A 26,368-nucleotide genomic window follows, 5' to 3' on the forward strand; every position below is an offset into this window, starting at 1 on the left:
TAATATAAAAAAACCCAAAACAAAACATACTCGCCTGTTCCTGGCAAGTCGCTCCATTGTCCACCGGAGTCTATTTAGCCTGGTGTAATATCCTCATCGCTGAAAGTTCTGTGCCCCACATGACCAATGAGACCAATCAGTTGCTTCAATGGTTACTGAAGAGGGAAGGCACTTGCATCACCAGTTTCGTACAAGCAACTGCTGAGGTCACCGATTTGTCTCTGTGGTCACATGGGGCTCAAGCCAGAATGCACATGGATCAGTAGCGTAACTACCGGGGTAGCGGCTGCCACAGGGCCGGGGACATTAGGAGGCCTAGTGCCAGCCGCTACCCCTGCAGTTTTTCCTTTTCTTAATAGGCTGTAGGCAGGGGCCGGGATCGGTAAGTGATGCCACAGGCCCCATAAACATCATTATTCTTTTCAGACCCCTGAGTATAATGATCAGAGGTCCAGGGGAGGTAAAGTAACATAAAAACCATGTTACTTACCTTTCCATGCTCCGGGCAGGTTTGGGCCTACTTCTGGATGCACCCTGACTTCACATGACCTGGAACGCAGGTCCAATTTTGAGAAAGGGGAAATTGTGGAGTACTAAAGAAATGGTCGATTCTTAAGGGACATAGCAAGCAAACTAAATTACCCAAAATCGACAGTGCCTCCATGCTCCTGTAGGCACTCCAGAGAGCTTCTTATCTCGATTTATGTAACTTCAGCCTGGATTGTTCTTTACCCTCTGCTCTTTACATTGTCTTGCAAATAGGATGACTCTCCATTGCAATCTGAACAGTGTTTGAGGAGTGATTCAGATGATTTGGTACAGTGAGATTGTTTATCTCATTTAACACACTGTCTGTCTTCTGCCCTAATTGGCCTTAACGCTTTGAGCATTTTTAACCCCTGGTGGTGTATAACGGTCATTCTGACGAAACATGCATGTCGGGTAGGCATGCTCAATATGTTTGTTTTTACATTTCTCACTTATTACTAACTATTTGGGTGATTGCTTTATGTCGGGGGGGCTCTTTTCTTAGGGTGGCCTTATTTTAGGAACAGGCTCCTGTCAGGGCATTTGCTACTAGAGCAATGTCCTGTAGGGTCATATTCAGAATCGCACCCTGTCTAGCGTATTTTTGTATTTCTGTATCTTTACTGTCCTTGTATTGTATAGTTTATCATTATTTTGAGGTTTCTCTTGGTCCGGCTGGCAAAACACATTATACATCCTCCTATTATCCGACTTCATCTTAAGTGGTGGGTAGGTCCAGTTTAATTTTCTTGGAGACTGCCGTGCCTTGCCTTATGAATATATTATCACTTTAACTTTATATTGCTATCAACCGGTCCATGTTGGTTTTTTGATCTTATAGCAGGACTATTTTTTAATTTATTTATTAAAAGTTATATTTTATATATATATTTCACAAGAATCTATTCCATTTGGACTTTCAGAAAACTGAATTACCCAAAATGTAATGTGTAATGTGATTACAAAGTGAAATGTAGAAGGTGAACGGTGATTGTTGTAATGTGCCCTGAGTCAGCAGACCCCCGAAACTGGGAGATAGAGACCGACGAGTACTGGCCAGAGAAACCGCACTGATAGCTCACATACACCAGAAGTTTTAACAGGCATCCAGGAGTATTGTGTCTATCAATACCATCCAATAAGGAAGCACATCTGCTGGGTTCTACAAACTATTGAATATGAATAATGTTGGTTTTCTATCATACCACAGGTGTCCAAATACTTACTGGTAAACCGTGTACGAACAGTGACAAACTGGCACAGTGGGCTTTGCCCGCAAGGGCTTACAATCTATGAGGGTAGAGGAATAGTGCAAAAGATGAGGGGAGAGGCTATTCAGATGGTGATGTGGTGGCAGTAGTGTTATTGGGGGTTGTAGACCTTCCTGAATAGGTGAGTCTTCAGAGCCTTCTTGAAGCTTGTGATTGTATGTGTGTGTGGTCAGTCTTATGCGTCTTGGTAAGAAGTCCTAGAGTATGGGGGATGCACAGAATGGTTTGGATAGTTTGCGTTGACCTTGATGCGCCCTGAGCTTACAGGACAGCTTGAATTTCTGTGGAACTTGATTGGTGCGGCTTATCCACCATCCAGGCTATCCTGAGTTGCAAGCTTTCATCAATTTTTCTCTTCCATCCACGTCCAGGGAGATTAACTACAGTGCCACGGGTTGTAAACTTCTTGATTTATATTGCATATCATAAACAAAGGAACATCAAAATCTCTAGAGATGGACTTATAACCTTGAGATTGTTGATATTTTTTCGAGAAATTTGGTTCTCAAGTCCCCAGAAAGTTCTCTTCTTCACTTTCTGTTCTCCATGCTTAGTGTGGCACACACAGATACACAATGCAAGTATTGAATGAACTTTTCTCCTTTTCTTCTTTTTATCTGGTTTTAGGTGTGATTTTTATATTGCTCACACCTGTTACTTGCCACAGGTGAGTTTGAGCGAGCATCACATGCTTGAAATAAAGTTATTTAACCACAACTTTGTCTGGCCATTTTTAGATTTGTTGCCTTTTTTCCTCAGTTTTTTGTGTTGTTCAGTACAAAGAAAGGAAATACACGTGTCTAGCAAAATGTGTAATTACAATAATTTTCTGGGAGAAATACTTAATTTTCTGTAAAAATTTCAGGAGTGCCAACACTTATAGCCATGACTGTAAATCAAAAGTGTAACTGTAGGGCCTATAATGTTCTGATTTATCTATCTATTGAAATGAGTTAAGTAGAACGTAAAGTCTAGCCTACCGTTTGTCAGGTTTTGAGAGCTTCACATCTTGGTCTTCACTTATCATATTCAAAGCTCGGTGTATTTTCTGTAAATAATGCAATATAGGTTAAATTTGCCAAAAAAAGGAATCGCCACAAGTAAAAATTTATTTAAATGAATGCTGGCAGCAGTGCAATACTTAAAAGGGCAGCAATTTGCCAAAATAGAAATAAATGTTCCTAATTTCAGAACCCCTACACGGGACTTAAGAGAACAGCCGAGCAGTGCTTCTATACTCTGTTCTTATAACTGCCATCGAGGTGAATATGCGCTATGGAAGTAGTGGAGCACATTTAGCTATGTTAGGCTCCGTTTCCATGTAGTGACTTGCTGCTCATTTAGACACGTAAACATGAGTCAGAGCGAGGCGCTTCAAAACAGATCTCGTTGACTTCAATAGGTGCCGGATTACACATTGAAATCAATGGGAGGCTTTATATCCCATTGATTCCAATGTGTAGCGTGCGTAAGTTGGCACCCATTGAAGTCAACGGGATCTGTTTTGAAGCGCCTCGCTCTGACACGTGTTTACCCGGAAACAATGTAGCTCAGCTTTGTTATGTTGTTTCCCATTATCCTCTTTGGTGCTTATGGTAACAGCACTGCACAGCTGTTCCTGTAAATCTTGCCTTACAGGTTGGGACATGGGACTGGGGTTGGATAGGAATAACCCTTTAATAAACTAGCCCTGGTACTTTGAATTGTAAACTCTCTTGATCAAACTCACACCTATATCCTTGCAAAATGCTGATTCATTATTAAAAATATTTTTATGAATATGCAAAGGTGTGTGTCAGAGCCTAGATGGGTTCCTTTCCCAAGGCTGCTTCCAACAAAAAACTGCATGTAGAACTGCTCCAGAAATTTGATTGGTTGCCTTTTTTAAAAAAAACAAAAACGGTGATGCTGATCTTGAACAGTGCATGTGCAGTTCCACTGGTTGCCCATGCCATCTAGAACTGTGCTGCTGATGCTCTGGGAGGAGCCTCTTCTAAAAAACCAGCAAAAAAACACTATGGCGGCGCCATCTTGGATCTTCCGGCCAGCAGGGGGCTTAAATGCAGAGATCAGCGCAGCGAAAGGTAAGTATAGGCCTACTCTTTAGTTTTTAGGCCACAGATTTACAGATTTAGGCCACAAGGCCTTCCAAAATGGCGGCCGTCACTATTCAATGAATAGTGGCGATCGCCGGACTGGGATCGGGCAATGGCCGGCCCACGGATGTTCACCGGGTTGTCAGCTAACATAGTTCGGCACCCGACGTTATTTTACTATAGGGCAGACAAGAAGGACCTGTCAGTGCCGACATAATTTTACTATGGGCTGGTAGTTAAGGTGTTAATATGTATACAGCACCACACCTCCCATGAGGCGACCTGAAGCGAGCACTTCAGGCGGCGCTATGTCAGGGCCCCAGGGAGGGTGGCATTTATGCTTTCCTAAGCCAGTCCAGGACAAGCTGTCCCTGTCACCCTGGGCAATTGACTTTGGCGGGGCCCTACTTACCGGGGGGTCTGGGGGTCCCCCCCAGGATTTTTTTAAAACATTAGCCCAAAAAATGCATTTTTGAGGCGTTTTTTTAACTAGTTCGCTGTGCTTGACCAACTTATAAAACTGACCTTATTTGTGTACTATTAGCTGCATTGGGAGCGTGCACGCAAGGCCAGTGGCATAGAAGCACCACCAAGCCTCGTGCTTGTAACCCATACCTCCCTTTTGAAGGTAAGAAAGAGGGAGAAAATGTGCGGCGCGCTGTGCTTTTATGTTGACTCCGCCCATTCCCATTAATTTTTCATGTGCTCCCACACAGTATAATCCTCCTACAGTCACCTGTAAATTATACGTCCCCCTCCATCTCTTCCCCAGTTTCATATACACCCTTCATCTGCCCCTAGTTTCATGTCCCCCCCTCCATCTCTGTCCCCAGTTTCATGTCCCCCCGTTTCTGCCCAGTTTCATGCCATTCACCCCCCTTCATCTGCCCCGTGTCATGCTGTTCTCCCCGCCCCCTTCATTTTCCCCATTGTCATGCTGTTCTCCCCCCCTTCATCTGCCCCAGTGTCATGCCATTCTCCCTCCCCTTCATTTGCCCCAGTGTCATGATGTTCTCTCCCCCTTCATCTGCCTCAGTGTCATGCCGTTCTCCCCCCTCCCCCTTCATCTGCCCCCAGTTTCATGGGCCCCCTATATTATGTTCCATCTTAATGTTTAACACACACACAAAAAAAACCACTCTCCTTCCCTTGCTCCCCCGCCGCTCTCTCCGCAGTCTCACTCATACACATATTGTAGGCGCAATGTGACGTCATCACATCGCAGCTACAAATGCCGGAGCGCAGCATTAAAGCAGGAGCTGAACTTTGACAGCTCCTGATTTAAACGCCTATGTATTCAGCTCATCGGCGTTCACGGCCAGACAGCTTTCTCACCCATTCAAATGAAAGAGTGCTGCAGGTTTCCGTCTCCTGCTCTGTTTTGTGCAGGAAACGGAAACCTGCAGAATGGAGACCGGGCGCAGATGTGACCGAGCCCTAAAAAGTACAGTCATGTGCATTACAACTTAGATACTCCATGGGCCTCATATTAATAGCAATTAACCCTATCATGTCCTTCACATTAACCCCCTGTGTGCCTCACATAAGAGTTACTGATATGTGAGAGACACGGAGGTAATAATGAAGTATCTTCATGATTAGTACCCCCATATATCTCACACATCAGTAACACTTATGGTGAAGTACACAGGGGGTTAATGTGAGGGACATGATGGGGTTAGTTGCTATTAATATGAGGCACATGGAGTTACTAAAACTAAATGAATAACTCCAAATGCCTGATATTAATAGGCATAGTAAGTGTAACCCCCCCTCCCCCCTCCAGCCTGTACCTGTGTGTTCTTTCTTTACTTTCAGTTTGCTGAAGCTTCCTCTTCTCCCTCTCACGTGTGCAGGATGGCAGGGATCTTCTGTAGAGCGATAAGCTCTGCCTCCTGGGCTCTCCTCACCCTCTCATTGGTTGACAGAGGGCAGCCAGAGAAGGGGGGTGAGGAGGAGCTTCCTCAGAACGCTGAGTGGAGCGTCCTCTATCAGTAGCTGCAGCTCTCTGCGCTGGCTGCTCTCTATTAGCCGCTGCTGCAGTGCTGGGGCCCTCGGCAATTGCCCTGCCGACTGACCCGACCTGCATTTTGTTAGATGCGGGCCCTGCCGCGGGGCCCCGGGCGGTTGCCCGGCTCGCCCGGCCCTGGATCCGCCCCTGCTGCTCTCTGCCTGCGAACGGCACCCCTTTTTTATGCTTGCTGTGGAATTATATCCAATTTGGCTTTTTGACAATTCTTTTTGTGGTTTCCCATTGAAGACAAAATAAATGAAGATAATAATACCAAAGAGTTTGTGCTTGCAATCATTTTCTGGAAGAAACTGAGTATTATCTGACAGAATTGCAGGGGTGCTAATACTTTTGGCCAACACTGTATATGTATAATGTATATGTGTGAGTATATATGGTATATGTATGACTGTCTAGGTATACAGTCCTATGAAAAAGTTTGGGCACCCCTATTAATCTTAATCATTTTTAGTTCGAAATATTTTGGCATTTGCAACAGCCATTTCAGTTTGATATATCTAATAACTGATGGACACAGTAATATTTCAGGATTGAAATGAGGTTTATTGTACTAACAGAAAATGTGCAATATGCATTAAACCAAAATTTGACCGGTGCAAAAGTATGGGCACCTCAACAGAAAAGTGACATTAATATTTAGTAGATCCTCCTTTTGCAAAGATAACAGCCTCTAGTCGCTTCCTGTAGCTTTTAATCAGTTCCTGGATCCTGGATAAAGGTATTTTGGACAAACAATTCAAGTTCAGTTAAGTTAGATGGTCGCCGAGCATGGACAGCCCGCTTCAAATCATCCCACAGATGTTCAATGATATTCAGGTCTGGGGACTGGGATGGCCATTCCAGAACATTGTAATTGTTCCTCTGCATGAATGCCTGAGTTGATTTGGAGCAGTGTTTTGGACCATTGTCTTGCTGAAATATCCATCCCCGGCGTAACTTCAACTTCGTCACTGATTCTTGAACATTATTCTCAAGAATCTGCTGATACTGAGTGGAATCCATGTGACCCTCAACTTTAACAAGATTCCCGGTGCCGGCATTGGCCACACAGCCCCAAAGCATGATGGAACCTCCACCAAATTTTACAGTGGGTAGCAAGCGTTTTTCTTGGAATGCTGTTTCTTTTTGGACGCCATGCATAACGCCTTTTTTTTTTTATAACCAAACAACTCAATCTTTGTTTCCAAAATGAAGTTGGCTTCTCCAAATGTGCTTTTGCATACCTCAGGCAACTCTATTTGTGGCGTACGTGCAAAAACGGCTTCTTTCTCATCACTCTCCCATACAGCTTCTATTTGTGCAAAGTGCGCTGTATAGTTGACCGATGCACAGTGACACCATCTGCAGCAAGATGATGCTGCAGCTCTTTGGAGGTGGTCTGTGGATTGTCCTTGACTGTTCTCACCATTCTTCTTCTCTGCCTTTCTGATATTTTTCTTGGCCTGCCACTTCTGGGCTTAACAAGAACTGTCCCTGTGGTCTTCCATTTCCTTACTATGTTCCTCACAGTGGAAACTGACAGGTTAAATCTCTGAGACAACGTTTTGTATCCTTCCCCTGAACAACTATGTTGAACAATCTTTGTTTTCAGATCATTTGAGAGCGGGCTGTCCATGTTCGGCGACCATCAAACTTAACTGAACTTGAATTGTTTTGTAGAAAGAAATGGTCCAAAATACCTTCATCCAGGAACTGATTAAAAGCTACAGGAAGCGACTAGAGGCTGTTATCTTTGCAAAAGGAGGATGTACTAAATATTAATGTCACTTTTCTGTTGAGGTGCCCATATTTTTGCACCGGTCAAATTTTGGTTTAATGCATATTGCGCATTTTCTGTACAATAAACCTCATTTCAATCCTGAAATATTACTGTGTCCATCAGTTATTAGATATATCAAACTGAAATGGCTGTTGCAAACACCAAAATATTTAGAACTAGAAATGATTAAGATTAATAGGGGTGCCCAAACTTTTTCATAGGACTGTGTATGGTATGTTGTGTGTGGTATGTGTGAGTATATACAGTATACTAAAATCCCATCCACACATTGTGTAAAAATACTTGCAGTGGAAATACCAAAAATGTTGCAGTTTTGGAAATTGCTTCATGCCAATTATACCTACAGAAACGCCATTGGTTTCCCTATAGGTATAAAGGAAACAAAAAGTCTGCAGAGGAAACCTTTTACTGACTCTGAAAAATTCTGCGGGAAAAACTATGATGTGATGTCACTGCAGTTTTTCCTACAGCACTTTTTTTGCTGTGGTCTGCTACGTGAGGCTTTATCCTTATAGTGTAATGTACAGATGATAAGCATTAGGCCCAACAGTGAGACGCAGCTAAAAATAAACATTGGAAAAAAATAGCGGTGAATTACATAGGTTTTTTTTTTTTTCCACAGTATTTTTTTTTGAGCTTTTGATGCATTTTCCCTGCACTTTCTCCCCCTATTAAATATATGTGGAAATGCTTGCGATTGCGCAGCTAGAATTACCCTGCCATAGTTTAAGCGCATGCATCTTCCGCATTTTTATTTTTCCTGCAATGTGAGGATGCGGTAAATTGATTAAATTTCATTCAGTTTCCTGGTTCTGTAAAACACATTATTATTTTTTTTTCTGCAGTAGACAAAAACACTGTTTCTGCAATGTGGGGTTCAGCCTAAAAAAAAGCTACTTTTTTATTGTTGAAGATTTTGCTGAGGTTTTCTGAGCCAAAGCCAGGAGTGGATTGAGCAGGAAGTAGAAGTATAGGAGATTCCTATATATTTCCCATTTCTATTGTAGCCACTCCTGGGTTTTTCTCAAAAAAAAACAAAAAACCCACAGCAAAAGCTGCAACAAAAAAAAAAAGTGCGTTTCCGCAATGTGGAACCTCAGCCTAAAGCGAACCTTTCATGTCCTCAGAGATGGGTGGTATTATGTACCACTAGAAAGATGCAGTGCATCAAATTCACTGCACTGCCAGCTTTCACGCTATGGGCCCTGGTGATGGAGATATCGCTGCTATTAATTTCGGCAGCAATAACTCTCCACTGTCAGAAGAGCTCGCTCAGCATCATTTCAGGGCTGTAGGGAATTCCCTCCTGACTGTACTTGTCCATAGCCTTGTACTGTCAGAGGGGTGTTTTCTACCGCCCAGTGATGATGCTTGGCTGGAAGGCCCACCTTTCCAACAGTGGAGAGATATTAATGTCGAAACTAAATGCACCAATATCTCCACCATGGTGAATACTGGCAAAGCTGATAATGCACTGACTTCAGTTGGCTTTCTAGCAGTATATAATACCGCACATCTCTGAGGACATGAAAGGTTCTCTTTAAATGCACTTCACCTCCATCAGTTCTCTGGTTGTCCAGGACAATTGTCCAACCTGCAGAGGTGCAGTGCATGTAATTGGAAGGCGCCGGTACTCACAAGTAGTGAGTAGTACATGGCTCCTAGGAACAAACTGCTTACTGCAGTGTACTATCATACCTCCCAACTTTTGAAGAACTGAAAGAGGGGCAAATTTAGCCGTGTCCACTTTTGTGTTGACTCTGCCCATTCTCATTAATTTTTCATGTGCCCGCACACAGTATAATCCTCCTACAGTCACCCGTAAATTATATGTCCCCCCCTCTATCTCTCCCCCAGTTTCATATACACCCTTCATCTACCCCCAGTTTCATGTCCCCTCTCCATCTCTGTCCCCAGATTCATGTCCCCCCATTTCTGCCCCCAGTTTCATGTCCCCTCCATCTCTGCGCCAGATTCATGTCCCCTCCATCTCTGCCCCCAGATTCATGTCCCCTCCATCTCTGCCCCAGATTCATGTCCCCTCCATCTCTGCCCCCAGATTCATGTCCCCTCCATCTCTGCCCCAAGTGTCATGCTATCCTCTCCTTCATCTGCCCCTAGTTTCACGTTCCACCTTAGTGTACACATTACACTTACCTTCTCCTCGCTCCCCCGCTGCTTTCTCCGCGCCTCTCTCTCTCGCACACAGTTGTAGGCGTGATGTGACGTCATCACATCGCGTCTACACAGCCAGTAGCCGGCGTGCAGTGGCTTTAGCCGCGTATGTGTTCAACTCAGATCTGTGTCCTCTGGACGCAGATCTGAGTTGAAATCGGGACATACCTCCCTCCAACCGGGACCGCGGGACACGTCACCGAAATCGTGAATGTCCCGCGGAAATCGGGACGGTTGGGAGGTATGTACTATTACAGTGCAGGGTAGGAAGAGGTTACTTGCTGGCTGACATTATGAGGGGGTATCTGCAAATAAAAGGGGTCTGGTTATGTTCTTCATATGGGGAATGGAGGAAACTCTGATAATCGTGAAGTGTTTGGTGCTGTGACGGGAACGTTATACAGTAAAAACAGCGCTTTGTGGATTGTATTATACAGGCAGAGGGGAATCTGGCAGTAAGTAGCTAATGTGACAGTATTTAGTCCTGGTATAGCGGTCAGTGGGTGACGTGACAGTATTTAGTCCTAGTATAGCGGTCAGTGGCTGACGTGACAGTATTTAGTCCTGGTATAGCGGTTAGAGATGAGCGAACACTAAAATGTTCGAGGTTCGAAATTCGATTCGAACAGCCGCTCACTGTTCGAGTGTTCGAATGGGTTTCGAACCCCATTATAGTCTATGGGGAACATAAACTCGTTAAGGGGGAAACCCAAATTCGTGTCTGGAGGGTCACCAAGTCCACTATGACACCCCAGGAAATGATACCAACACCCTGGAATGACACTGGGACAGCAGGGGAAGCATGTCTGGGGGCATAAAAGTCACTTTATTTCATGGAAATCCCTGTCAGTTTGCGATTTTCGCAAGCTAACTTTTCCCCATAGAAATGCATTGGCCAGTGCTGATTGGCCAGAGTACGGAACTCGACCAATCAGCGCTGGCTCTGCTGGAGGAGGCGGAGTCTAAGATAGCTCCACACCAGTCTCCATTCAGGTCCGACCTTAGACTCCGCCTCCTCCGGCAGAGCCAGCGCTGATTGGCCGAAGGCTGGCCAATGCATTCCTATGCGAATGCAGACTTAGCAGTGCTGAGTCAGTTTTGCTCAACTACACATCTGATGCACACTCGGCACTGCTACATCAGATGTAGCAATCTGATGTAGCAGAGCCGAGGGTGCACTAGAACCCCTGTGCAAACTCAGTTCACACTAATAGAATGCATTGGCCAGCGCTGATTGGCCAATGCATTCTATTAGCCCGATGAAGTAGAGCTGAATGTGTGTGCTAAGCACACACATTCAGCACTGCTTCATCAAGCCAATACAATGCATTAGCCAGTGCTGATTGGCCAGAGTACGGAATTCGGCCAATCAGCGCTGGCCAATGCATTCTATTAGCCCGATGAAGTAGAGCTGAATGTGTGTGCTAAGCACACACATTCAGCACTGCTTCATCAAGCCAATACAATGCATTAGCCAGTGCTGATTGGCCAGAGTACGGAATTCGGCCAATCAGCGCTGGCTCTGCTGGAGGAGGCGGAGTCTAAGATCGCTCCACACCAGTCTCCATTCAGGTCCGACCTTAGACTCCGCCTCCTCCGGCAGAGCCAGCGCTGATTGGCCGAAGGCTGGCCAATGCATTCCTATGCGAATGCAGAGACTTAGCAGTGCTGAGTCAGTTTTGCTCAACTACACATCTGATGCACACTCGGCACTGCTACATCAGATGTAGCAATCTGATGTAGCAGAGCCGAGGGTGCACTAGAACCCCTGTGCAAACTCAGTTCACGCTAATAGAATGCATTGGCCAGTGCTGATTGGCCAATGCATTCTATTAGCCCGATGAAGTAGAGCTGAATGTGTGTGCTAAGCACACACATTCAGCACTGCTTCATCAAGCCAATACAATGCATTAGCCAGTGCTGATTGGCCGAATTCCGTACTCTGGCCAATCAGCGCTGGCCAATGCATTCTATTAGCCCGATGAAGTAGAGCTGAATGTGTGTGCTAAGCACACACATTCAGCACTGCTTCATCAAGCCAATACAATGCATTAGCCAGTGCTGATTGGCCAGAGTACGGAATTCGGCCAATCAGCGCTGGCTCTGCTGGAGGAGGCGGAGTCTAAGGTCGGACCTGAATGGAGACTGGTGTGGAGCGATCTTAGACTCCGCCTCCTCCAGCAGAGCCAGCGCTGATTGGCCGAATTCCGTACTCTGGCCAATCAGCACTGGCTAATGCATTGTATTGGCTTGATGAAGCAGTGCTGAATGTGTGTGCTTAGCACACACATTCAGCTCTACTTCATCGGGCTAATAGAATGCATTGGCCAGCGCTGATTGGCCGAATTCCGTACTCTGGCCAATCAGTGCTGGCCAATGCATTCTATTAGCTTGATGAAGCAGAGTGTGCACAAGGGTTCAAGCGCACCCTCGGCTCTGATGTAGCAGAGCCGAGGCTGCACAAGGGTTCAAGCGCACCCTCGGCTCTGATGTAGGAGAGCCGAGGGTGCACTTGAACCCTTGTGCAGCCTCGGCTCTGCTACATCAGAGCCGAGGGTGCGCTTGAACCCTTGTGCACACTCTGCTTCATCAAGCTAATAGAATGCATTGGCCAGCGCTGATTGGCCAATGTATTCTATTAGCCTGATGAAGTAGAGCTGAATGTGTGTGCTAAGCACACACATTCAGCTCTACTTCATCGGGCTAATAGAATGCATTGGCCAGCGCTGATTGGCCAGAGTACGGAACTCGACCAATCAGCGCTGGCTCTGCTGGAGGAGGCGGAGTCTAAGATCGCTCCACACCAGTCTCCATTCAGGTCCGACCTTAGACTCCGCCTCCTCCAGCAGAGCCAGCGCTGATTGGCCGAATTCCGTACTCTGGCCAATCAGCACTGGCTAATGCATTGTATTGGCGTGATGAAGCAGTGCTGAATGTGTGTGCTTAGCACACACATTCAGCTCTACTTCATCGGGCTAATAGAATGCATTGGCCAATCAGCGCTGGCCAATGCATTCTATTAGCGTGAACTGAGTTTGCACAGGGGTTCTAGTGCACCCTCGGCTCTGCTACATCAGATTGCTACATCTGATGTAGCAGTGCCGAGTGTGCATCAGATGTGTAGTTGAGCAAAACTGACTCAGCACTGCTAAGTCTCTGCATTCGCATAGGAATGCATTGGCCAGCCTTCGGCCAATCAGCGCTGGCTCTGCCGGAGGAGGCGGAGTCTAAGGTCGGACCTGAATGGAGACTGGTGTGGAGCGATCTTAGACTCCGCCTCCTCCAGCAGAGCCAGCGCTGATTGGTCGAGTTCCGTACTCTGGCCAATCAGCGCTGGCCAATGCATTCTATTAGCCCGATGAAGTAGAGCTGAATGTGTGTGCTTAGCACACACATTCAGCTCTACTTCATCAGGCTAATAGAATACATTGGCCAATCAGCGCTGGCCAATGCATTCTATTAGCTTGATGAAGCAGAGTGTGCACAAGGGTTCAAGCGCACCCTCGGCTCTGATGTAGCAGAGCTGAGGGTGCACAAGGGTTCAAGTGCACCCTCGGCTCTCCTACATCAGAGCCGAGGGTGCGCTTGAACCCTTGTGCAGCCTCGGCTCTGCTACATCAGAGCCGAGGGTGCGCTTGAACCCTTGTGCACACTCTGCTTCATCAAGCTAATAGAATGCATTGGCCAGCACTGATTGGCCAGAGTACGGAATTCGGCCAATCAGCGCTGGCCAATGCATCCCTATGGGAAAAAGTTTATCTCACAAAAATCACAATTACACACCCGATAGAGCCCCAAAAAGTTATTTTTAATAACATTCCCCCCTAAATAAAGGTTATCCCTAGCTATCCCTGCCTGTACAGCTATCCCTGTCTCATAGTCACAAAGTTCACATTCTCATATGACCCGGATTTGAAATCCACTATTCGTCTAAAATGGAGGTCACCTGATTTCGGCAGCCAATGACTTTTTCCAATTTTTTTCAATGCCCCCAGTGTCGTAGTTCCTGTCCCACCTCCCCTGCGCTGTTATTGGTGCAAAAAAGGCGCCAGGAAAGGTGGGAGGGGAATCGAATTTTGGCGCACTTTACCACGTGGTGTTCGATTCGATTCGAACATGGCGAACACCCTGATATCCGATCGAACATGTGTTCGATAGAACACTGTTCGCTCATCTCTAATAGCGGTCATTGGGTGATGTGACAGTATTTAGTCCTGGTATAGCGGTCAGTGGGTGACGTGACAGTATTTAGTCCTGGTATAGCGGTCAGTGGGTGACGTGACAGTATTTAGTCCTGGTATAGCGGTCAGTGGGTGACGTGACAGTATTTAGTCCTGGTATAGCGGTCAGCGGGTGACGTGACAGTATTTAGTCCTGCTATAGCGTTAGTATGTGACGTGTCAGTATTTAGTCCTGGTATAGCGGTCAGTGGGTGACGTGACAGTATTTAGTCCTAGTATAGCGGTCAGCGGGTGACGTGACAGTATTTAGTCCTGCTATAGCGTTAGTATGTGACGTGTCAGTATTTAGTCCTGGTATAGCGGTCAGTGGGTGACGTGACAGTATTTAGTCCTAGTATAGCGGTCAGTGGGTGACGTGACAGTATTTAGTCCTGGTATAGCGGTCAGTGGGTGACGTGACAGTATTTAGTCCTGGTATAGCGGTCAGTGGGTGACGTGACAGTATTTAGTCCTGGTATAGCGGTCAGTGGGTGACGTGACAGTATTTAGTCCTGGTATAGCGGTCAGCGGGTGACGTGACAGTATTTAGTCCTAGTATAACGGTCAGTGGGTGACGTGACAGTATGTAGTCCTAGTATAGCGGTCAGCGGCTGATGTGACAATATTTAATCCTGGTATAGTAGTCCTATTTGATAACTCAATGTATATAATTATTTTTTAGAGTATAGGGAAGTGCATATGCCTTGTTATAACATAGTCACATTCTGTTAATTCAATGTGATATGAAGCATGTACAATATTTCATCATTTGAGGCCCCACTTTTAATTTTGCCCAGGGCCCCATTTTGTCTAAAACCGGCCCTGGAAGGGGATGTAGCTCTCATTGGAGCACCACAGCCAATGTGGATACAACAGCAACATGACACATCATCCTACCTTTGCAATACTTTACATACTACATTTGTTACTAAGATTCATAACTTTTGATTTATTTATTTAATTATAACATAGGAAGTGACCAAGCTGCTTTAGATCTATTCCAAAATTTCTTACATTATGTATGTTTGATATATTATGTTGTGTCTGTAATCTCCCTCTACTGCAGGAAGATGGCACTGTGTGATTAAAATATTATCCTATTTGCCAGCTCCTATAATGAAGGACACAGTAAGGTAATGTTATAGAATTAAAGAGGTTAGCAGCAAGGAAATACCGGCAGTACATTTTACTGGAAAAGCTTTTCATAGATTAAGATGTATGAAACCTCAGACATTGCTGAAATGGATCACACAATTAAAACACATACACAGTATTAGCATAGGAATACTGAGGCATAACAGGGGCATGATGTACCTAGAATGAGTGGTGGAGGGGCAGGAGCAAGTGCAAGTCTTCAGGGGGATTGGGGGGGGGGGGGGTGAGCTCCAACAAGTTACTTTGATGTATTTAGATACATAGTAAAAGCGCGTGTATTTTAACAAAATACGGGTAAGTTCACACGGAGTAACGTGCCGCGTGATGTGGTATACGCGGCCGCAAAATAACGTGGCGTTTACGATCCACGCTCTCATTGAAATCAATGGGAGCATATACGGCCCGCAAAATCTCACACGGCGTATATCACACTGTGATCATACTTACCTGCACAATATAATTAACATAGCATTTTTACCACAGAGTGGAAGCCCTAAAAACAAAACCCATAAGAAATGGCAGTACTGCATTTTTTTCTCAATTCCACCCTAGTCTGAATTTTTTTCTGGATTCCCAGTACATTGTACAGAATAATTAATGGTACCATTTTGAAGTACAAGTTGTCATCCGAGAAAGGAATAGCTTTTGGAATACAGGAAGTACAAAATGAAAACACAAAAATAAAAACCATCTGCGTCACGTAAGGGTTCATATTGTCATCGACATAAACCATTATCAGAGAATTGCAGAATTCATTATCTCTTGTTTTTTGTTATCAGCTATTATTACAGAACATCCCTCACATGACCTGTACTAGCCAATAAAAGCTCCTTTACTTTATATGGACGCTATAACTTACACAAGTGATTTGAAAAAAAAAAATAAATAAATTTAAGTTTCTGTGTACAGGGATGCTTAAGTTGTCTTTTTTGCGGGACCAACTGTACTTTTTAGTTATACCATTTTGGGGAATGTCTGTATAATACAATAGAGATCCAGCGGCTATCGCAGCCACCATATTGAAATACCCGACATCTGCCATACTATTACGGTGGATCGGATGTCGGAAAGAGGCTAAAGACATATTTGGCAACACATTCTACCTGAATAGAATGGTGACAGGAACCCACCAATTTAGCTCTAAAACAGAAGTGTCTTATTGGAGCCTCGGATTAGACTTACCCACCTCACGTACTCTTAGATTTCCCTGCCCGTCTGTCTTGTTTACCCCCCGATTAACAATCAACTCATGTTTGTATTTGTTAGATTTTTTTTTTTTTTTTTTCGATACATCAAACAGCCATGAAGGTAAAGAAGGTTAATATACAGTATTTTGCTTATGTAATGATTTAAAAACTGAATAAATACAAGTAAAAAATGTCTGATGGACATTTGAAAAACAGCAGTCACAAGTTTTTTTTTTCACTGTCATGTGAATAAGCCCTTTTAATGGGCATCAATGAAAGGACAGGTGGAAGACTCCCATTAATCTCCTATAAAAGCTTCAAGTATCATATAGTGTTTGTGGTAATAGCTAATTCTCTTTGCTAGCAGAAAAAGGAACCAATTGAAGTCAATGGGAGGTTTTTTTTTCAGTGCTGAAATTCCACACCAAATTCCTCACCATTTTCCTCCGTGTGAATGGACCCTTAGGTAGGCTAAATGTAACATCACATTCAAATGGACAAAACAGGAGGGGAAAAAAAAATAGGGGAAGTCTGTGTCTTTCTAGTTTTAGTGCATAGAGTAAGGTTGAAGCTGCAACCCCCATGATGTCAATATACCCTATAATGAGATTATTCTAGCACAAAAAATAATGTAATGCTTGTACATGTATGCCATATTTATATTATTAACGGAGCTCTCTGCCACATTCACTGTTACTAAATACTCTCTACAGTCTACATTGCACCATCAAGTTGCTGTTCTAGCCATAAGACAATTTTTCCAGACCAGTAATTGTGTCACTTGTATGCTAATTAGGTCTTTCTGCACAGATGTCACTTGGCAGGTGCTCGCAACAAAGCTCTCAACTTGCCAGTTTCGTGTCTGACTTAATTCTCATTTCTTTTGCATTGCGATTGGAATTTACCTTTTACAGGTGAATAGCTGTTGAAGACAGTCCACCACTGCCCCCAGCTACTTAAACCCCTTAAGGACAGAGCCTGTTTTCATTTTTATGTATCTGTTTTATCCTCTCTACCTTCCAAGAGCCATTTTTTTTTTCATTCCACAGAGTCACATGATGGCTTATTGTTTGCAGGGCAAATTGTACTTTGTGATGGTGCCATTTATACTTAAATGGGTTTTATTAAAGATTTTTCAATAAAATACAGAACAAACAAAAGAAATACAGTCGAGCAATAATGCAGGAGCAAACAAATCAGCGGGCAGGGAAGCCAAAAAGACCCCCCTCCGTGCATACCAAATACAGCCCAACAAGAGAGGGACAAGGGGAATAAGAGAGGGACACAAAACAAGCAAACAAACACAAGACAAGGACAGAGAAACCACAAATAAGACAAGAAAAGCAAGAAGAAGAAGGAAAAAGAAAAGAAACGGCCAAGCGACACTCATGAGAAGGCAGACGATTCCCGGAACATAACCCAGGGACGCCATCGAAGCTCAAACTTGGGATAAGCGGGAGAGTCCTCCGCCACCAAAGTCTCCATCCGCTGAATAAGAAGGAACCTTCCTTCCTGGAGGAAGTCAAGCATGGAAGGGGGAGTAGGGCTGCGCCAGCGTCTAGGAATAACAGCCCTGGCGGCCGTGAGAAAGTGCCCCAGAAGATCCTTCTTAATCTCCGACAGACGGCCAGGGATGACCGACAGAAGTGCCAGCTGAGGAGAGACAGCCACCGAACGCCCACTGACCCTGGAATATAAAGAAAACACCGCATCCCAGAAAGGGTGCAGAACGTCACAATCCCACCAAATGTGCAGCATAGTACCCCTAGCGGAACCACAGCGCCAACATGAGTCCGAAACAGCAGGGAAGATCCTATGAAGAAGCACTGGACACCTATACCACCGGGACAGAATTTTATAGTTCCTCTCCTGAGCGCTACACGGGAGGGCCATCTTATGCGAGAGCAGGAAGGACCTGTCCCAATCCGCAGATGACAGACCTGCAGGAAGATCGGCATTCCAGGCGGCAACGAATGAAGGGAGTTCCGCAGTAACATCTGAGAGGAGAACGTCGTACAACAATGAAAGGGCACGGGGAGGAGAGGTCCGTCGCCTGACATGGGATTCTAAAGCCAAGGCAGGAGAAGAGAGGCAAGAGGTGAGCGAGAACCGCTGCAGAAAGGACTGAAGTTGGGCGTACTCCAACCAGGAGAGGCGCAAATCAGGGTGAGCGCTACATAGCTGGGCAAAAGGAAGAAGCGGGGAATCGCCCGCCACCTCCTGAAGACAGGTACAATCCAATCTGTTCCAACAAAGGAACCGATCAACCGAACAGCCAGGGGGGAACATAGGGTTGTCAAAGAGAGGAGTCAACGGGCCCGGGACACGGGCCAAGCGGCTAGAGGAACAAACCAGATCCCACACTTTCAGGAAATGTGAAGGGAGAATGTAAAGGCCAGGGGATTTAGGACGAAAGTGCGGTGGAATCCACGGCCAAGAGGACAAGATCAGGTCGAATTCGATGGAGACCCACTGCTTATCATGGCGACGGAACTGCCAATCAAACAAACGAAGCAAGACCGAGGCCCGATAGTAAAGGCGCACATCCGGGAGGCCAACGCCTCCCCTGCACTTACGCCGGACCAGGGTACTAAACCCAAGTCTGCTCCGGGAGGAACCCCACACAAACTGTCCAATTTCGATGAGCTTGTGCAAATTGTAGCCTCAGTTTCCTGTTCTTAGCTGAAAGGAGTGGCACCCGGTGTGGTCTTCTGCTGTTGTAGCCCATCTGCCTCAAAGTTCGACGTACTGTGCGTTCAGAGATGCTCTTCTGGCTACCTTGGTTGTAACGGGTGGCTATTTGAGTCACTGTTGCCTTTCTATCAGCTCGAACCAGTCTGGCCATTCTCCTCTGGCATCAACAACGCATTTCCGCCCACAGAACTGCCGCTCACTGGATGTTTTTTCTTTTTCGGACCATTCTCTGTAAACCCTAGAGATGGTTGTGCGTGAAAATCCCAGTAGATCAGCAGTTTCTGAAATACTCAGACCAGCCCTTCTGGCACCAACAACCATGCCACGTTCAAAGGCACTCAAATCACCTTTCTTCCCCATACTGATGCTCGGTTTGAACTGCAGGAGATTGTCTTGACCATGTCTACATGCCGAAATGCACTGAGTTGCCGCCATGTGATTGGCTGATTAGAAATTAAGTGTTAACGAGCAGTTGGACAGGTGTACCTAATAAAGTGGCCGGTGAGTGTAGCAGAGGAAATGTCTTGTAGTCAGTTGGTTCAACAGATGGCGGCCTCTTTTCAGGTTTGTCTTTGGTCACATTTGGCACCTACTAGCCTGTGGGTGTAATGCAAGGACTAAGGAACTCAGTTTCCTAAACCTTTCAAAGACAAATGCTATGCTGGAACATTAATCTTTTCATTTAATACTTTTTTTTTTTTTACCATTAAAAGGTTATAAAAGTTTTTAGAAGAACAAAACATTGTAGAAGTAGAACTGATGAAAAAAAGCTTCTATAACAGCAGGTGAAAGAGGACAGAGGGGATGGGTAGAGAGGGAGATGGAAGGTAAGGAGCGGGCAGAACATAAGGAAGTGGAATTAGGGACATAATGCTTTGAGGCAGCAGAGTGGCACAACTTACATAACTCTGAAGCAAGTAAACATGTAAAAACCATAAGGAGCATTGGATAGAACATGTCTCCAGTCACCTGAGAGAGAATGAAACATAATTCAAATGGGGAGGGGGGAATTTAGGTTCATAAAAAGAAGAAAGGGAGAGATGAGGTGGCATAATAAGGATGGGGAAGGTGTACAAGGAAAGAATAGATAAAAATGGAAGGAGGCGATAGATTAGGAGTGGGGGGTTATGGAAGGAGGAGTGAAAGGAGTCGGAGAAGTAGTAGGTATTCCATAGGAGCCACGCTATAGGAGCACTATCGTCCAGTCTGATTTTCCCTACCAAAGCCTGATTATGATGGACCTGGCCGCAACAAGCAGAAAGACAACCAGTTTGTGGTTGTGTTTCTGGAGTTTGCAGGGAAAGATTGAGAGAAGAAGAGGTACTGATTCATCCAATGTAACTCCTGGTATAATATTTGGAATCAATTTGGTCACAGAACAGGACCGTTCCACCAAATGTGTAACGTGGTGCACTGAACACCTCCAAAGTGTTTGGATGCAGAGGGAAAAATTGATTGTATAGTTGAAATTTTATGACATGATTCTTCCAATCCACGCATATGGTGGAAAAGAAATCCCAAGCTCCCTCTCCCAGTTATTAGTAAAAAGCAGAAGACGATCATTTTTATTGTCAGAGAGTAGGCAGCATATAATTGAGATGAGGCGTGACTGTGATGGAAGAGGAGAGACATAGGTGCTCAAATGGATACATTTGTCTATGTAGATTTTGCTCAGATCAGTACGGCACGAGAAAAAAGTGGAGTGGAATGCCACAGGAAAGTCTAGGTTGCCTGAGATTCGGGTCAGAGGTCCATCATTAGTGAAAAGTTGCATAATGGAGCAGTGAACATGGCATGCACCTATAACTTGGTGCATGACAAATGGGAGGGAAATAGTTGCTTTAGCCGACTTTCTAGGACAACCCAGAGATTGGAATATGTGTGGTGATGTTTAAAATTCGCACAGCAACCGCAGAAAGGCAGTAGTGAGCGTAGTACGGGACAGCCAAGCCTACGTTCTTTTTGGAAGGAAAAATATTTCAGCTCACCAAAGTCTTTACTATTAAACAAATGCCCTCCTTTTAGTTGGCGCATGGAAAAATACCCTGGCTTCATAGGGCATAGAGATATTATTGAAAAGAATAAAAATTCATCCAGCACTCAACAAAATCCTCTGAAAGAAATATATATTAAAATTAACTTTTAATCTTCATAAGTAAAAATGGTTACAAACCATCTAAGGGTCACATGATAACTCACTGACGCGTTTCAGGGATAGTTCTCCCCTTAGTCATAGTCACAAGTCATGTGCTATAAGTCATAAGTTAATTTTTAATATATATTTCTTTCGGAGGATTTAGTTGAGAGCTGGATGAATTTTTATTCTTTTCAATACGTTCTTTTTGGGTCTGGTCAAGACTCATTTGAACATAAAATTTGGACTTCATTTTCTGGAGGAAGGAGAGGATTTTCATAAGAAACTACAGGGACCATCTGGAAAACATAGAGGCATCTATGTAGGGCATTCATTTTCAATAGAGTAATGCGTCCCAGCCATGAGAGTACTTTTGTGTTCCAGCAGATGAGGTCAGCCTGAAGGCTACATAGGAATGGAAGGAAGTTTAGGGATTAAATATTGTAAAGGGAGTTAGGGAGGTGAACCCCTAAGTATTTAATGGCTTTAGGGTACCAGGTGAAAGGATAGGAAAAGCGAAGGGAGCGAACCAGAGAGTCATCTAAAGAGACATTGAGGGCAGTACTTTTAGAAAGATTGATTGCTAAAGAAGCTGTAAGTGGAAATTTTATGGAAGAGAGAGAGAAGCGTAGTTAAAGGTTGGGTAATAAAGAGTAGAACATCGTCTGCAAATGCAGAAATTTTCAGATGTAGATCTCTTGAGTGTAAGCCCTGTATATTCAGATTTTGTGGGATGGTGATGAGGAGATGCTCCATCATCAGAGTGTATAAGATCTGGGTGGGTGCTATTATGATTTTTTGGTGGGGAAGAAATGGCACCATTTACTCGAATTTGGGTTTGAGGGGATGCGTAAGGTAAGATAAGATAATCCTTTAATAGTCCCACATTGGGGAAATTTCAGCACGTTACAGCAGCATAGTAATACAGGTACAGGATAATACAGAGTAATATATTACAGACGTAGACACACATAAGCTGATAAGAGAAGATATACTAGGAGTCCATGGCAGCTAAGGAAAAACGGAAGAGAAAGAGGAAGACCTCATGGTCATCGTCATAATCATTAGTTCTCTGTGCGGAGTGATCTTCGTTTGGTCTGATGTAGATTATACAGCCTGGTCGCGGTTGGAAGGAAGGACCTGCGATAGCGCTCCTTCTCACACTTGGGATGAAGCAGACGGTCACTTACAGTGCTGCCAAGTCCCATCAGGGTCCCATACATGGGGTGGGATTTGTTCTCCCGCATGGAGGTCACCACGGACAGTATCCTTCTGTCACGTACCACCTGTACTGGGTCCAAGGGGCTCCCCAGGACAGAGCTGGCCCTCCTGATCAGCCTGTCAAGTCTATTTCTGTCCCTGGTTGATATACTGCTTCCCCAGCAGGCCACACCGAAAAACATGGCTGAGGCAACCACAGAGTTGAAGAAGGCCCTAAGAAGTGTCCCCTGGACTCCGAAGGCCCTCAGCCTCCTGAGCAGGTACAGTCTGCTGTGGCCCTTTCTGTGCAGCGCCTCCAGGTGATCAGCCCAGTCTAGTTTATTATTGAGGAGCACGCCCAGATACTTATAGGTCCTGACTATCTCAATACATGTTCCTTGGATCTCCACCGGGGTCGGAGCACCTCTCTGTTTACTAAAGTCCACCACACATCTCCTTGGTCTTCCCAGCATTAATCCTGAGCTGGTTTTGCTAGCACCATTCAACAAAATCCCGTTTTAAGTCTCTGTATTCCCTATCTTCGCCATCAGTGATAAGGCCGACTATAGCAGAGTCATCGGAGTACTTCTGTAAGTAACAGCTGGATGAGTTGTGCCTAAAGTCAGCAGTGTACAGTGTGAAGAGAAATGGGGCAAGAACTGTACCTTGTGGTGCCCCCGTACTACAGATCACAGTGTCAGACACACCGTCTTGGGCTCTCACATACTGAGGGCGGTTTGTCAGGTAGTCTAGTATCTAGTATAATGCGTGCATACGTGTGAGCATAGTGAGGCTCATATCGAGCTGGCAAAGGGTTGCTTCAAGAAAGCTCCAATCCAGGGTAATTTATAGGGGTTTCTAATATATGGGCTTTTAAAATGTTGCATAAAAAGACACAATGTGTTTCTGCCACAGTCTTTTCTCGCTACATAGGGCCTTAGCTGCGGGAAAAACCGCGGTAGCAATGCAATGTGGTTCTTCCCGCAGCGCTTTAACTGAACATTTGCAGAGTTTTCCCCTGCGGACTTTCTGCTTCAATATTACTATAATGAAACTGCTAGTGTTTCTGTAGGTATAATAGACATGCTGTGATTTCCAAAACCGCAACAGTTGTGAAAAACGGTGCATGCCCATGTATGTTGCATATTTTACCGCAAAGTCGGGATGGTATTCGCCACATGGAGCTACGGCCTAAAGGTGTTTTTTTAAGCTGTGTCTTAAAGGGTTTAATAAAATGTAATATAAGATAACATAATAAATAATAATAAAATAATAATAATAATAAGAAGAAAATTATGAACAAAAAAAACACAGGAAGCACCTATTTAGCCACCTATATGTTTGTCAAAACAATAAAAAAGACACATAATTGACATTGATGTGCCCATAGCAAGTTCAACTTCAACATTATAAGATTGTTTAACTGGCAAACTCCATATAACAAAATAAGCAACAAAAAACCCAATACAAGAATTGTTGGTTTAATGTACATGTAATAATCTGTCAATGTATTACATGTACCACAAAATAGTATTATTAAAAACTGCAACTCTTTCTGCAAAAGCAAGCCATTGCAATATATACAGAAATATGATTGCAAAAACAAACAAAATATATTGTGTTCCATTCTGAAAGTTAAAATAACTCACGTCTTTAAGAAAAAGAAAACAACAAGACCCAGGCAGATTTGGGTTTTTGAGACATCACTGGCAACAATTGCTATCCAGTGATTGACAATGTATGTAAAGCGCTGCGGAATATGATGGCGACCAACAAGCAAAATAAATAATAGTAATCCTGCAGCATCTTGTTTCAAAGTCACCTTTTTAATGTGGCTGTATGAATACTGACAGAATGCAGAAAACTTACTGGCACAAACTAAACAAAACTATATTTCCTTCACCCATTCATTTTAGGGTCAGTTCACACGTGAAAACCGCCTAGCTTATTTGTGAGAGGTAAAAAACCTCAAGGAGTTTTTTTGACGCTGTTTTTTGCATTCCGCGCGGTTTTTGACGAGGTTTTTGACGCGGTTTTCGCTAGCGGTTTTCGCTAGGGTTTTTTTTTCCTATATGTGCTATAGAAACTGCAGGCGAAAACCGCGCTTTTTTTGTAAAAAAACGCGCGGTTTTGTGTGCAAAAAACCGCGCGTTTTTTTACCACACGGTTTTCGCCTCCCATTCACTTCTATGCAATTCTTCAGGCGTTTTCCGCCTGAAGAAAGGTCATGTCGCTTCTTCAGGCGGAAAACGCTAGGAGGAAAAAAAAAGCTAGTGGTCTACATAGACCACCATGTTAAAGGAGAGGTTTTTGAAGCGAATTCCGCTGTCAAAAACCTCCCCTTTGCCCACGTGTGAACTAGCCTTTTGTTTCCTGATCCTCTAGACCAGGGGTTAGCAAGTCTTCAGTACTTCAACTTTTGTGAAGCTACAGCATGCATATGTCCTCTGCTATTCTTGGAATTCTTATGAGTAAAGCCCATTGGGGAGTTGTAGTTTCACAGCAGGTGGAGTCAGTGGTGTATCTACTGGGGTAGAAGCGGTAGCAGCTGCCTCAGGTCCTGGGAACATAAGGGGCCTGTTGGCCCCTTGTTTTATTTTTAATAGACCGTTACCTGCTGGAGTAACTCCAGAAGCTAATGGACCCTATTTACTTACTGATCCTCGCTCCTGCTCACGGTCACCTGAACTTCCTCTTCTGCGGAGGCGGTGGTGATTGGTAAGTGAGGGCGCGGGCCATGACCCCAACAAACACTGTTATTATTATGCACTGGGGTCTTTTCAGACCCCAGAGTATAATGATCGGAGGGCCAGGGGAGTTGAGGGAACATAGAAAAAACTATTAGTTACATCTCCTGCACTCAGGCAGGCTTTGGGCCTTGTTTGGTGACATCCCAGATGTCATGTGGGCCATGACATATATGTTACGCCACAGGCCCTTTTCACGTCACACTGGTCCAACATTGAACACGTCTGAAATCGGTGGACAGTGCACTGGAGCCCAGGAGCGTAAATAATCTTGTTTTTATGTTTCTATCCTCCCCTGGGTCTCTGATCAATATACTCTGGGGTCTGTTCATGGGTGGTCCACAATGGGGCATACTACTGTGTGTGCAGGGAACACTATGGCGCATAATAGTGTGTGCCGGAATGTGGTTTTACGTGGGGATAGGAGGGGGGGGGCAGGGTGGTGGGTCGGGAGGGAGGGAGCAGAACACATGTCAAATGTTCAGCTTGGGGCCCAGCCATTCCTAGTTACACCACTGGGTGGCGTGCTGAAGTTTTCTGGACCCTTCAAAGTGGGCAATAATGGTGTTGCTGCTGTATTACAAACCACATTTATTTACTCATGGCCAAACCACTACAGCCTCACGTGAACATACTGCAGTGAGCTTACCTGACTAGTATGAAGCCAGTATTTGAATCTGCGCCGTCGCCTCATACGTGGCAGAATCAGGTAGTAAACAATTCTTTCTCCTAGTGAAGTGAGGAGTGATCCACAAAAGCCAATGCAGAGGAGAACAAATAATCCTGAAAAATGGTAAATTCCCATCTGCAGCGTCTGTAGGACACAAACACAATAACAGAACAAACTACAAATGTACATTTATATGAGCATTAACTACTTAGCTTTGTTACTACTAGAGATGAGCGAACACTAAAATGTTCGAGGTTCGAAATTCGATTCGAACAGCCGCTCACTGTTCGAGTGTTCGAATGGGTTTCGAACCCCATTATAGTCTATGGGGAACATATACTCGTTAAGGGGGAAACCCAAATCCGTGTCTGGAGGGTCACCAAGTCCACTATGACACCCCAGGAAATGATACCAACACCCTGGAATGACACTGGGACAGCAGGGGAAGCATGTCTGGGGGCATAAAAGTCACTTTATTT

At 44.7% G+C, this 26,368-nt stretch overlaps 1 protein-coding gene across 1 annotated transcript in view; it reads right to left on the reverse strand.

The window, feature by feature from the left end:
- Window positions 1–26,368, reverse strand: part of GRIN3B (glutamate ionotropic receptor NMDA type subunit 3B) — a 116,920-nt gene that overhangs the window by 4,893 nt on the left and 85,659 nt on the right. The window contains exons 7-8 of the mRNA XM_075282939.1: window positions 25,869–26,033; window positions 2,780–2,847 (exon numbers count right to left, since the gene is read on the reverse strand). Of these exons, the coding sequence (XP_075139040.1) occupies window positions 2,780–2,847; window positions 25,869–26,033 (233 nt within the window). The remainder of the gene's footprint in view (window positions 1–2,779; window positions 2,848–25,868; window positions 26,034–26,368) is intronic.

This window comes from Leptodactylus fuscus, chromosome 1 (assembly GCF_031893055.1).
Source record: "Leptodactylus fuscus isolate aLepFus1 chromosome 1, aLepFus1.hap2, whole genome shotgun sequence".
NCBI classification, from domain to species: domain Eukaryota; kingdom Metazoa; phylum Chordata; class Amphibia; order Anura; family Leptodactylidae; genus Leptodactylus; species Leptodactylus fuscus.